The sequence below is a fragment of the Neopsephotus bourkii genome, unplaced genomic scaffold (genome assembly GCF_033783945.1).
Source record: "Neopsephotus bourkii isolate Nb327-2 ecotype Australia unplaced genomic scaffold, CSIRO-AGI_Nbou_v1 NB_1030, whole genome shotgun sequence".
NCBI classification, from domain to species: domain Eukaryota; kingdom Metazoa; phylum Chordata; class Aves; order Psittaciformes; family Psittacidae; genus Neopsephotus; species Neopsephotus bourkii.
In genome coordinates this window covers 14,460-27,584 of record NW_026901519.1, presented here as the reverse complement: position 1 = coordinate 27,584, position 13,125 = coordinate 14,460, and the positions used below count along the sequence as shown (strand labels likewise).

At 59.1% G+C, this 13,125-nt stretch overlaps 1 protein-coding gene across 1 annotated transcript; it reads left to right on the top strand.

Moving 5' to 3' along the window:
- The first annotated feature begins 590 nt into the window (after positions 1–590).
- LOC133216122 (ubiquitin-conjugating enzyme E2 S-B-like) lies at positions 591–9,021 on the top strand. The gene is made up of 6 exons (XM_061360561.1): positions 591–665; positions 1,404–1,702; positions 2,617–2,689; positions 3,084–3,231; positions 5,598–5,788; positions 8,696–9,021. The coding sequence occupies exons 1-6, from the start codon at positions 591–593 to the stop codon at positions 8,993–8,995; spliced, it is 1,086 nt and encodes a 361-aa protein (XP_061216545.1). The 3' UTR covers positions 8,996–9,021.
- Positions 9,022–13,125: the final 4,104 nt, after the last annotated feature.

Genomic DNA, 13,125 nt, shown 5'->3' with positions numbered 1-13,125 from the left:
ATGGGAAACCCCTTCCCCCACCGGGATCCGTTTTGGTATCGTACCATGGGAAACCCCGGGGGGGCGGGATCCCATGGGGAAACCCCTCCCCCCACCGGGATCCACTTTGGTACCGAACCATGGGAAACCCCTCCCCCCCCCACCGGGATCCCATGGGAACTCCTCCCCCCACAGGGATGCACTCTGGGATCATCCCATGAGAACCCCCCCCCAAAGACTGGGGTCACCCGGGGACAGGCCCCCCCCCATTGCGCTGGGGTGACCCCAGCTCTGATGTCATCAGCAGGGCCCCCCCCCGGGTTCTCCACCCCCACCCCCAGGCAATGACATCACAGCCCAGGAGTGACGTCACAGCCCGGGGGTGATGTCACAACCCTTGGCAGCCAATGAGGCCGCAGGTTGGGCTGATGTCACCCCTGGAGAGGTCCTAGCGGCTGATGATGTCACGGTGATGTCACAACCTCGGACTGAATGATGTCACAGCCTCCCCCCTGAGCAGCCAATGATGTCACAGCCCCTTCAGCACGGCAGCCAATCGCATCACTTGATGTCATTGCTCCGGAAATGGGTGATGTCACACTCGGCAGCCGATGACGTCACAGCCATCCGATGACGTCAGCACTGTGGCCCCCGCCCTGCCCTGCCGCCATGACGTCACCACTGGGGTATGACGTCACAGCGATCTCACTGCCAAGACTCCGCCCTCGTCCCGATGACGTCACGGGGCGGGGGCTTTTTTGATGATGTCACCTCTCTCCCCCTCCCCACCCCCCCCAACCCGGGGAGAGAGACTTCCTGTTTTTAACTCCTCCCCCTTTATGACGTCACCACCCCCAGTCGAGTGCTCTGATTATGTAAGCCCCTTCCGTGACGTCACAGCCCCTCCCTCCCCCCCCTCCCAGATCGAAGCCATACAATGGGGGAGGGGCGGTCCCCGTGACCCCCCCGTGACCCCTGCGCGAGGCGGAGGGAGGGGCCACGTGCCTTAGAGCCCCGCCCCCCTCGAGAACCCCCCCCCAACACCCTCCCCCTCCTCCGCCCAGGGCCCCCCCCCGCGAGAGGGGAGGAACGATGGGGGAGGGGAATAAAGTGACGTTTCCTGCCCACGTGACTCATTTGGGGTTGTCCAATGGGGGGGTGAAATGGAGCGGAGGGGGGGGCTTTGGCCGAGGGGTTGTGGGGCGGGGCGCTCCCGAATCTCGCGGTCTGATTGGCTGCTTGGTCCGCCCGTCATAGCCGAACCCCGCCTCCCCGCTGCCAGCGGAAGTACCACACTCTCGCTCCCTCTTCCATCGCCTCCCATTGGCCAATCCTTCCTTTTAAACCTCCAGGTTCCGCCCCTTCCGCCGACCGTTACGGCGCTCAGCCCGCTGCTCCCTCCCCGCCCATCCTCTTCCTCCCAGGGGGCACCAATCCCCGCTCAGCTCCCGCCCCTTCCCTCTCTCCCCATTGGTCCGCGCCTCTGCCCTCCACCTCCCATTGGCTCGCGCTGGGGGCCGCTAAAAGCGGGCGGGGCTCGCGGAGAGGCTCAGCGCGGCGGGCGGGCGGTAACGACAGCGGCGGCTGCTCCGCGCTTGGAACCCGAACCGGAACCGAACCGGAACCGAACCGGAACCGAACCGGAACCGGAGCCCCTCGGGGCAGCGTCCGGTGCCCTCCGCACCCGCCCTGGGGGGAGCCCCGGGCAGGCCCGGCCGCTATGGTGAGAGGAAAGGAGGGGGGGCGCTTATGAGGAGGCTGTGGGGGGATTTGGGGGTTTTGGGGTGATTTGAGGGGGTTTGGGGGAGTTTAGGGTGATTGGGGGATTTTGGGGTGATTTGAGGGGGGCTTGGGGTGATTTGAGGGGGGTTTGGGGGGTTTAGGGTGATTGGGAGGTTATGGGAGGGTTTGGGGTGGTTTTGGGGTGAATTAAGGGGTTTATGAGGTGATTTGGGGGTTTGGGATGATTTAAGAGGGTTGTGGGGTGGTTTTGAGGTGATTTGAGGGGGTTTTGGAGAGTTTTGGGTGATTGGGGGGTTGTGGGAGAGTTTGGGGTGGTTTTGGGGTGATTTAAGGGGGTTGTGGGGTGATTTGGGGGGTTTGAGATTTAAGAGGGTTATGGGGTGGTTTTGGAGTGATTTGGGTGTTTTTGAAGTGATTTGAGGGTGTTTTGGGGTGATTTGAGAGCGTTTTAGGGTGATTTGAGGGAGTTTAGGGTGATTGGGGTTTATAGGAGAGTTTGGGGTGGTTTTGGGGTGATTTGGGTGTTTTTGGAGTGATTTGAGGGTGTTTTACGGTGATTTGGGGGTTTTGGGGAGTTTAGGGTGATTGGGGTTATGGGAGGGTTTGAGGTGGTTTTGGGGTGAATTGAGGGGTATTTGAGGTGATTTGGGGGGGTTGGGATGATTTAAGAGGGTGATGGGGTGTTTTGGGGGTTTTGGGGTGGCTTGGGGGAGTTTAGGGTGATTATGGCGGTTATGGGAGGGTTTGGGGTGGTTTGGGGGTGATTTCGGGGGGTTTTGGGGTGATTTGGGGGGTTTGGAATGATTTAAGAAGGTTATGGGGTGGTTTTGGGGTGATCTGGCGGGGTTGGGGATAATTTAAGAGGGTTAGGGGGTGATTTTGGGGTGATTTGAGGGGCTTGTGGGGTGATTTGGGCCTCATCCCTTGTGTGTGTCCTCCACAGGAGACTCGTGGTGGTGCCTGGCAGGTGAGTACCTGGGGGGGGGCAGCTCCCATTGCCCCCAGTGTCAGCAGTGGGCACCCCCTGCTCATTGCCCATCAGTGGGGGGGTGTTAGGGGTCCATGGGGGGTGTTAGGGGTTCATGGGGGGGTCCATGGGGCGGGGAGTGTTTGGGGTCCATTGGGGGGGTCAGTGGGGGGTGTTTGTTGTCCATGGGAGGATTTTAGGGGTCCATGGGGCGGTGTTAGGGGTCCATGGGAGGATTTTAGGGGTCCATGGGGGGGTGTTAGGGGTGCAGGGAGGGTCCATGGGGGGTGTTTGGTGTCCATGGAGGGGTGTTGGGGTCCATGGGGGGTGTGTTTGGGGTCCATTGGGGGGGGTGTTTGGTGTCCATGGGGTCTCTGAGGCCTCTCCCCCCCAGACCTCGAACGTGGAGAACCTCCCCCCCCACATCCTGCGCCTGCTCTACCGGGAGCTCTCCCTGCTCAGCGCCGACCCCCCCGCCGGCATCAAGCTCTGCCCCAACGATGAGGACGTCACCGACGTGCAGGTCACCATCGAGGGGCCCGGTACGAGAGCAATGCACCCCCCACTGCACCCCCCACTGCACCCCCCACTGCACCCCCCCAACGCACCCCCCACTGCACCCCCCACTGCACCCCCCACTGCACCCCCCACTGCACCCCCCCACTGCACCCCCCACTGCACCCCCCACTGCACCCCCCACTGCACCCCCCCACTGCACCCCCCCACTGCACCCCCCACTGCACCCCCCACTGCACCCCCCACTGCACCCCCCACTGCACCCCCCCACTGCACCCCCCCACTGCACCCCCACTGCACCCCCCCACTGCACCCCCCACTGCACCCCCCCACTGCACCCCCCCACTGCACCCCCCACTGCACCCCCCACTGCACCCCCCACTGCACCACTGCACCCCCCACTGCGCCCCCAACTGCGCCCCCCACTGCGCCCCCCACTGCGCCCCCCACTGCACCCCCCCACTGCACACCCCACTGCACCCCCCCACTGCACCCCCCCACTGCACCCCCCACTGCACCCCCCACTGCACCCCCCACTGCACCCCCCCACTGCACCTCCCACTGCACCCCCCACTGCACCCCCCACTGCACCCCCCCAATGCACCCCCCACTGCACCCCCACCCCCCCACTGCACCAACACCCCAATGCACCCCCACTGCACCCACAGCCCCCCAATGCACCCCCAATGCACCCCCACAATGCACCCAATGCACCCCCAATGCACCCCCCAATCCACCCCCCAATGCACCCCCCAATGTACCCCAATGCACCCCCCTGCACCCCCAGCCCCCCAATGAACACAATGCACCCCCAATGCACCCCCAATGACCCCCACCCCCCAATGTACCCCCACTGTACCCCAATGCACCCCAGTGAACCCTAATGTAACCCCAATGTATCCCCATCTACCCCCAATGCAGCCCCAGTGCACCCTAATCCACTTCCATGTACCCCCAGTGCACCCCAATACATCACAGTGCACCCCAATGTACCCCAATGCACCCCCCAATGCACCCCCAATGAACCCCAATGAACCCTGATGTAACCCCAATGAATCCTAATGTAACCCCTATGTACCCCCAATGAACCCCAATGTACCCTCAATGCACTCCAGTGCACCCCAGCGTACCCCAATGCACCCTAATATACCCCCAATGCACTCCCAATGCACTCTAATGTACCCCCAATGAACCCTAATGTAACCCCAATGCAGCCCCACTGCTCCCCAATGTACCCCCATGTACCCCACTGCACCCACGTTTACCCCAATGCACCCCTATGTACCCCAATGCACCCCCACTGCACCCCTAATGTACCCCAGTGCACCCCAATGTGCCCCCACTGCTCCCCAATGTACCCCAGTGCACCCGCACTGCACCCCTGTGTACACCAATGTACCTCCCAGTGCACCCCAATGCACCCCAATGTACCCCAGTGCACCCCAATAGCCACCAGTGCACCCCAGTGCAGCTCAATGCACCCCCAATGTACCCCAGTGCAGCCTAGTGCACCCCACTGCACCCCAGTAGCCACCAGTGCACCCCTCAGTGCACCCCAATGTACCCCAATGCACCCCAAAGCACCCCTAATACAACCCAAATACCTCTTAATGCACCCCAAACACCTAATGCACCCCAATTACTCCCCTATGCACCCCAAACCCCCTAATACAACCCCAATACCCCTTAATGCACCCCAAACCATCCCCAGTGCACCCCAAACCCCCAATACAACCCCAGTACCCCTTAATGCACCCCAAAACACCCCAATACACCCCCATGCACCCCAGTTACTCCCCAGTGAACCCCAAACCATCCCCCAATACAACCCCAATACCCCTTAATGCACCCCAAAACATCCCCAATGCACCTCAAAACCCCCCTAGTGCACCCAAGCACCCCCAGTCCCCCCCCAGCCCAGACAGAGGCCCCCAAACCGTCCCCCATTGACTCTGGGACCCCTTCCTATTGGAGCCCCATGACGTCCATCCCGTTGTGTCTCTATGACCCCATCCCATTGGATACCCATGACCAATAGCAAAGACCACCCCATTCCATCCCTTCCCTACACCACATCCCATTGGATCCCTCTGACCCCATGCTATTGGATCCCCGTGACCCCATCCCATTGGATCCCTATAACCTCTTCCCATTGGATCCCCCTGACCCCATCCCATTGGGTCCCCCTGACCCCATCCCCTTGGATCCCCATGACCCCATACCCTTGGATTCCCCCTGACCCCATCCCATTGGCTCCCCCTGACCCCATCCCATTGGCTCCCCATGACCCCATCCCATTGGCTCCCCCTGACCCCATCCCATTGGCTCCCCCTGACCCCATCCCATTGGCTCCCCATGACCCCATCCCATTGGCTCCCTTTCCCCCCCACAGAGGGCACCCCATACGCCGGGGGGCTCTTCCGGATGAAGCTGGTGCTGGGCAAGGAATTCCCGGCGGCTCCTCCCAAGGGATTCTTCCTGACCAAGATCTTTCACCCCAATGTGGGGCCCGGGGGGGAGATCTGCGTCAATGTGCTGCGGAGGGACTGGAGAGCGGAACTGGGGCTGCGCCACGTCCTGCTGGTATCCACTGGGAATGGGATGGGATGGGATGGGATGGGATGGGATGGGATGGGAGGGATGGGATGTGCGTGAATGTGCTGCGGAGGGACTGGAGAGCGGAACTGGGGCTGCGCCACGTCCTGCTGGGTATCCACTGGGAATGGGATGGGATGGGATGGGATAGTGGGATGGCGGAACTGGGGCTGCGCAGGTCCTGCTGGTATCCACTGGGAATGGGAATGGGATGGGATGGGATGGGATGGGGAGTCCGTCAATGTGCTGCGGAGGGACTGGAGAGCGGAACTGGGGCTGCGCCACGTCCTGCTGGTATCCACTGGGAATGGGATGGGATGGGATGGGATGGGATGGGATGGGGGAGATGGGCTGCGTCGAATGTGCTGCGGAGGGACTGGAGAGCGGAACTGGGGCTGCGCCACGTCCTGCTGGTATCCACTGGGAATGGGATGGGATGGGATGGGATGGGATGGGATGAATCTGTGTCAATGTGCTGCGGAGGGACTGGAGAGCGGAACTGGGGCTGCGCCACGTCCTGCTGGTATCCACTGGGAATGGGAATGGGATGGGATGGGATGGGATGGGGGATGATGTGCGTCAATGTGCTGCGGAGGGACTGGAGAGCGGAAGTGGGGCTGCGCCACGTCCTGCTGGTATCCACTGGGAATGGGATGGGATGGGATGGGATGGGATGGGATGGGAGGGATCTGCCGGAATGTGTGGGAGGGACTGGAGAGCGGAACTGGGGCTGCGCCACGTCCTGCTGGTATCCACTGGGAATGGGATGGGATGGGATGGGATGGGGGAGATCTGCGTCAATGTGCTGCGGAGGGACTGGAGAGCGGAACTGGGGCTGCGCCACGTCCTGCTGGTATCCACTGGGAATGGGATGGGATGGGATGGGATGGGATGGGATGGGGGAGATCTGCGTCAATGTGCTGCGGAGGGACTGGAGAGCGGAACTGGGGCTGCGCCACGTCCTGCTGGTATCCACTGGGAATGGGATGGGATGGGATGGGATGGGATGGGGGGATTGGATGATGGGATGGGATGGGATGCTGGTCAATGTGCTGCGGAGGGACTGGAGAGCGGAACTGGGGCTGCGCCACGTCCTGCTGGTATCCACTGGGAATGGGATGGGATGGGATGGGATGGGATGGGATGGGTGCGTGGGAATGGGATGCTGCGTCAATGTGCTGCGGAGGGACTGGAGAGCGGAACTGGGGCTGCGCCACGTCCTGCTGGTATCCACTGGGAATGGGATGGGATGGGATGGGATGGGGGAATCTGTGAATGTGCTGCGGAGGGCTGGAGAGCGGAACTGGGGCTGCGCCACGTCCTGCTGGTATCCACTGGGAATGGGATGGGATGGGATGGGATGGGATGGGATGGGGGATCCGTCAATGTGAACTGGAGAGCGGAACTGGGGCTGCGCCACGTCCTGCTGGTATCCACTGGGAATGGGATGGGATGGGATGGGATGGGGGAGATCTGCGTCAATGTGCTGCGGAGGGACTGGAGAGCGGAACTGGGGCTGCGCCACGTCCTGCTGGTATCCACTGGGAATGGGATGGGATGGGATGGGATGGGATGGGATGGGGGATCTGCGTCAATGTGCTGCGGAGGGACTGGAGAGCGGAACTGGGGCTGCGCCACGTCCTGCTGGTATCCACTGGGAATGGGATGGGATGGGATGGGATGGGATGGGGGAGATCTGCGTCAATGTGCTGCGGAGGGACTGGAGAGCGGAACTGGGGCTGCGCCACGTCCTGCTGGTATCCACTGGGAATGGGATGGGATGGGATGGGATGGGATGGGGGAGATCTGCGTCAATGTGCTGCGGAGGGACTGGAGAGCGGAACTGGGGCTGCGCCACGTCCTGCTGGTATCCACTGGGAATGGGATGGGATGGGATGGGATGGGATGGGATGGGATGGGGGAGATCTGCGTCAATGTGCTGCGGAGGGACTGGAGAGCGGAACTGGGGCTGCGCCACGTCCTGCTGGTATCCACTGGGAATGGGATGGATGGGATGGGATGGGGGAATCTCCGTCAATGTGCTGCGGAGGGACTGGAGAGCGGACTGGGGCTGCGCCACTCCTGCTGGTATCCACTGGGAATGGGATGGGATGGGATGGGATGGGAGGGGGAGTCTGTCAATGTGCGGAGGGACTGGAGAGGAACTGGGGCTGCGCCACGTCCTGCTGGTATCCACTGGGAATGGGATGGGATGGGATGGGATGGATGGGATGGGGGAGTCTGGTCAATGTGCTGGAGGGACTGGAGACGGAACTGGGGCTGCGCCACGTCCTGCTGGTATCCACTGGGAATGGGATGGGATGGGATGGGATGGGGGAGATCTGCGTCAATGTGCTGCGGAGGGACTGGAGAGCGGAACTGGGGCTGCGCCACGTCCTGCTGGTATCCACTGGGAATGGGAATGGGATGGGATGGGATGGGATGGGGGCGTTATATTAGGGGTAAAGGGTATATTATGGGATGCAGAGATACATATTAAGTGTTACATTAGAGGTAAGGCATATATTATGGGATGGGACAGTTATATTAAGGGTAAGGGGTGTATTATGGGGTGGGGGGTTACCCTAAGGGGGTATATTATGGGATGGGGGGTTACCCTAAGGGGGTATATTATGGGATGGGGGGTTACCCTAAGGGGGTATATTATGGGATGGGGGGTTACCCTAAGGGGGTATATTATGGGATGGGGGGTTACCCTAAGGGGGTATATTATGGGATGGGGGGTTACCCTAAGGGGGTATATTATGGGATGGGGGGTTACCCTAAGGGGGTATATTATGGGATGGGGGGTTACCCTAAGGGGGTATATTATGGGATGGGGGGTATTTATCCCCATGTCAAGGCTTCACCCCCCTGTCGTGTCCCCCCCCCCAGACCATCAAGTGCCTCCTGATCCACCCGAACCCCGAATCCGCCCTCAACGAGGAGGCCGGGAGGCTCCTGCTGGAGAACTACGAGGAGTACGCGGCCCGCGCCCGCCTCCTCACCGAGATCCACGCCCGGGGCCCCCCCCGCGCCCCCCCCGACGCCCCCTCCACATCCGGGCCCCCCCAACCCCCACCCCCACTGCCCCCCGACGGGCCCCAGCCCAAGAAGCACGCGGGGGACAGGGACAAGAACCCTGCCCCCCCCAAGAAGAAAGTGGACAAGAAACGGGCCCTAAGGAGGCTTTGAAGGGGGGGGAAGGCACCCCAAATACCCCCCCCGTTGGGGTTTAAATACCCCCCTTGTGGTTTAAATACCCCCCCTCTTTGGGGTTTAAATACCCCCCTATGGGCATAAAACACCCCTTGGGGGGGGGAATAGCCCTAGGAGAGCCCCAAATACCCCCCCCCTTTGGGGTTCAAGTACCCTCCCTATGGGGTTGAAATACCCCCCCATGGGTATAAAGCATCCCTTGGGGGGGGGGGAGAATACCCCTTGGAGAGCCCCAAATCACCCCCCCCCATGGGGTTTAAATTCCCCCCCACGCTTTGGGCTTTAAATATCCCCCTATGGGCATCAAGCACCCCTTTGGGGGGGGTAATGCTCTTTGGGGAGCCCCAAACCCCCCCCAATGGGTACCAGTTCCTCTCTGGAGCTGTGGGTACCCCCGGGGGGGGGGCAGGCATCAAATACCCCCCTTTGGTGAAATACCCCCCCCATAGGCTTTACTTGCCCCCCCACACACCCCCCCCTTGAGGCTCTAAATACCCCCCATAGGGAGCTGCAGGTACCCCCATGGGGGTGACATCGGCCTTGGCACCCATTGTGCACCCCCTTGGGGCTCTAAATACCCCCTGGGGGACATCAAATACCCCCTTTGGGGCCCCAAATTACCCCCAGAAGGGGCAAATAACCCCCTTTAGGGTGCCTCAAATAACCCCCCCCCCCTTTGGAAGCCGTAAATACCCCATTGAGGGCCTAGAATACCCCTTGGGGACATCAAATAAGCCTTTAGGGTGCCCCAAGTACCCCATTGGGGGGTGAAATACTCCAAGGGGGGGTCCCCAATATCCCTGTTTTGGGGGGGGGTTGGAATAAATGGTCCCTGTCAGCTCCCACCTCCAGCTTTGGCTTTTTGGGGGGGTTTTGGTGATTTTGGTGGTTTTTCTTTCTTGCTTTAAGTTATTTAAATTATAGAAACGGCCCCCAAGAAAGGGGGAATGCCCCCAAAATCCCCCCCATCCCTTCCCTCCCCCCCACATTAAAAGGCTTTGGGTTTTGTAGTACCCGGATGTTGTCCTTTTTTTTTGCCGCGGGGCATGATGGGAGTTGTAGTTATCACCCCCCCATTGAGTTCAATGGGAGGACACGGGGGGGGGGAGGGGATCTTGCCGCCCCTCGCCCCCATTGTGATTAATTAACCCCGACATTAATGCGGCTTTAATGACCCCCCCGCCCCCCCAGCACCATCTGCTGCCCCCCCCCACCGGGCACGTGACTGGGGGGGGCTGGGGCATTAAGGGGTGTTTATATGGGGATGGTATTAGGGGTGTATTGGGGTCATTTGGGGGTATTTGGGGTGTATTGAGGTGTATTTGGGGTTTATTTCGGGTCTTTTGGGATGTATTGAGGTGTATTTGGGGTGTATTGAGGTGTATTTGGGGTCTATTGGGATGTATTGAGGTGTATTTGGGCTGTATTGAGGTGTATTTTGGGTCTATTGAGGTATATTTGGGGTGAATTGAGGTGTACTTGGGGTGTATTGAAGTGTATTTGGGGTCTATTGAGGTGTATTGAGGTGTATTTGGGGTGTATTGAGGTATATTTGGGTTGTATTGAGGTGTATTTGGGTGTATTTGAGCTGTATTTGGGGCCTATTAGGGTGTATTTAGGGTCTTTGGGGTGTATTTGAGCTATATTTGGGGTGTGTTTTGGGAATATTTTGGGTCTATTGGGGTGTATTTAGGGTCTTGGGGTGTATTTCAGCTATATTTGGGGCCTATTGGGGTGTATTTTGTGTCTATTTAGGTGTATTTGGGGTTTATTGGAGTGTATTTTGGGTGTATTTGGGGTCTATTGGGGTATGTTTAGGGTGTATTTGGGGTCTATTTCAGTGTATTTAGGGTCTTTTGGGGTGTATTTGAGCTATATTTGGGGTCTGTTGGGGTGTATTTGGGGTTTATTTTGGGTGTATTTGGGGTCAACGGGTGTGTTTAGGGAGTTTTGGGGTGTATTTGAGCTGTATTTGGGGCCCATTGGGGTGTATTTTGGGTCTATTTGGGTGTATTTGGGGTCTATTGGGGTGTATTTGAGCTGTATTTGGGGTCTGTTGTGTGTTTAGGGTGTATTTTGGGTTTATTTAGGTGTATTTGGGGTCTGTTGGGGTGCATTTGAGCTATATTTAGGGTGTGTTTGGCATCAGTTGGGCTGTATTGAGGTGTATTTGAGCTGCATTTGGGGTCTATTGGGGTCTATCTTGGGTGTATTTGAGCTGTATTGGGGTGTGTTGAGGTGTATTTATTTAGGTGTATTTGAGCTGTATTGGGGTGTATTTGGGGTCTATTGGGGTGTATTGAGGTGCATTTGGGTGTATTTGAGCTGTATTTGTGTTTTGGGGTCTCTTCGGGTGTATTTTGGGTCTATTTGGGTGTATTTTGAGTCTATTTGGGTGTATTTTGGGTCTCTTTGAGTGCATTTTGGGTGTCTTTGGGTGCATTTTGAGTCTCTGGGTACCTTTTGAGTCTATTTGGTGCATTTTGAGTCTTTGGGTGCCTTTTGGGTCTCTTTGGGTGCATTTTGAGTCTCTTTGGGTGCATTTTGGGTCTATTCAGGTACCTTTTGGGTCTATTCGGGTGCATTTTGGGTCTATTTGGGTGCATTTTGGGTCTATTTGGGTGCATTTTGGGTCTATTTGGGTGCATTTTGGGTCTATTTGGGTGCATTTTGGGTCTATTCGGGTGCATTTTGGGTCTATTCGGGTGCATTTTGGGTCTATTCGGGTGCATTTTGGGTCTATTCGGGAGCATTTTGGGTCTATTCGGGTGCATTTTGGGTCTATTCGGGTGCATTTTGGGTCTATTCGGGAGCATTTGGGGTCTGTTTGCTGCCTTTACTCTTTGCGGGGGGGGTTGGGTCCCCTTTGGGTGTCTCCATCCCCTCCCCCCCATCCCCACGTGTCCCCGCTAAGCCGGGATCACCTTCACCCCCCCGCTCCCAATCCCTATAAGAGCCGCTCCCGAGGGGGGGGGCTCCATCCTCATCCTCATCCTCGCCGGGGTTGGGGGGGTCCCTTTGGGCTCCCCCTCCTCAGCCTCTGCTTCCTCCCCAGCGGCTCCCATCGCCCCCCCCCCCATCCCAGCCCTTTCCCATTCCCAATCCCATTGGACTCCAGCTCCCGACGCCTTCCTCCTCCTCCCCCCATTGAGGTTTTGGGGTCCCGTCCTCTATCGCCCCTCCTTCACCTCCTATCCCCCCTTATTGCCCCCTATCCCCCTCTATTGACCCCCATATCCCCCCTCATCGGCCCCCCATCGCCCTCCTATTGACCCCTATTGCCCCCTAACCCCCCCATCACCCCCTTTTGCTCCCTATAGCCCCTCTGTTCCCCCCTATCGCTCCCTATCAGCCCTCATCGCTCTCTATCGCCCCCTATAGTCCTCCTATCGGCCCCTATTGCTCCCTATCGCCCTCTATCGCTCCCTATTGCTCCTGTCTTCCCCTACAGCCCTGCTATCACCCCCTATTGGCCCTATAGCCCCTCTATCCCCTCCATATCCCCCCATCACCCCCTGTCCCCCTCTATCGGCCCCCATTGCCCTCTATCGCTCCCTATAGCCCTCCTCTCACCCCCTCTGTCTCCCTCCATAGCCCTCCTGTCACACTCTTATCACCCCTTATAGCCCCCAAGCATCCCTTATTAATCTTCTATCACCTCCTATCGTTATCGCCCCCTATAGCCTGCTCTATTGCACTCGTATCGCTCCCTATTGCGCTATCGCTCCTATCACAGTCCTATTGTCCCCTATCTTGCTCCTATCGCCCTCTATCGCGCTCCTATCGCTCCCTATCGTGCTCCTATCGCCCCCGATCTTGCTCCTATCGCCCTCTATCGCCCCCGATCTTGCTCCTATCGCCCTCTATCGCCCCCTATCTTGCTCCTATCGCCCCCGATCTTGCTCCTATCGCCCTCTATCGCCCCCTATCTTGCTCCTATCGCCCCCGATCTTGCTCCTATCGCCCTCTATCGCCCCCGATCTTGCTCCTATCGCCCCCTATCGCGCCCTATCTTGCTCCTATCGCCCCCTATCGCCGCTCTGTGCCGCCCCCCTGCCGCTCGGGCGGTGCCGGGGGGGGGGGGTGGGGAGGGCTGGGTGTGAGCG

What these genes read in the sequence shown, in the direction of transcription:
- LOC133216122 (XM_061360561.1), top strand. Translation starts at nt 591, where the DNA reads ATGACGTCACAGCCATCCGATGACGTCAGCACTGTGGCCCCCGCCCTG. An exon ending in GCCATGACGTCACCACTGGG is followed by an intron (nt 666 to 1,403) that starts GTATGACGTCAC and finishes TCTTCCTCCCAG; the next exon opens with GGGGCACCAATCCCCGCTCA. An exon ending in GGTCACCATCGAGGGGCCCG is followed by an intron (nt 3,232 to 5,597) that starts GTACGAGAGCAA and finishes TCCCCCCCACAG; the next exon opens with AGGGCACCCCATACGCCGGG.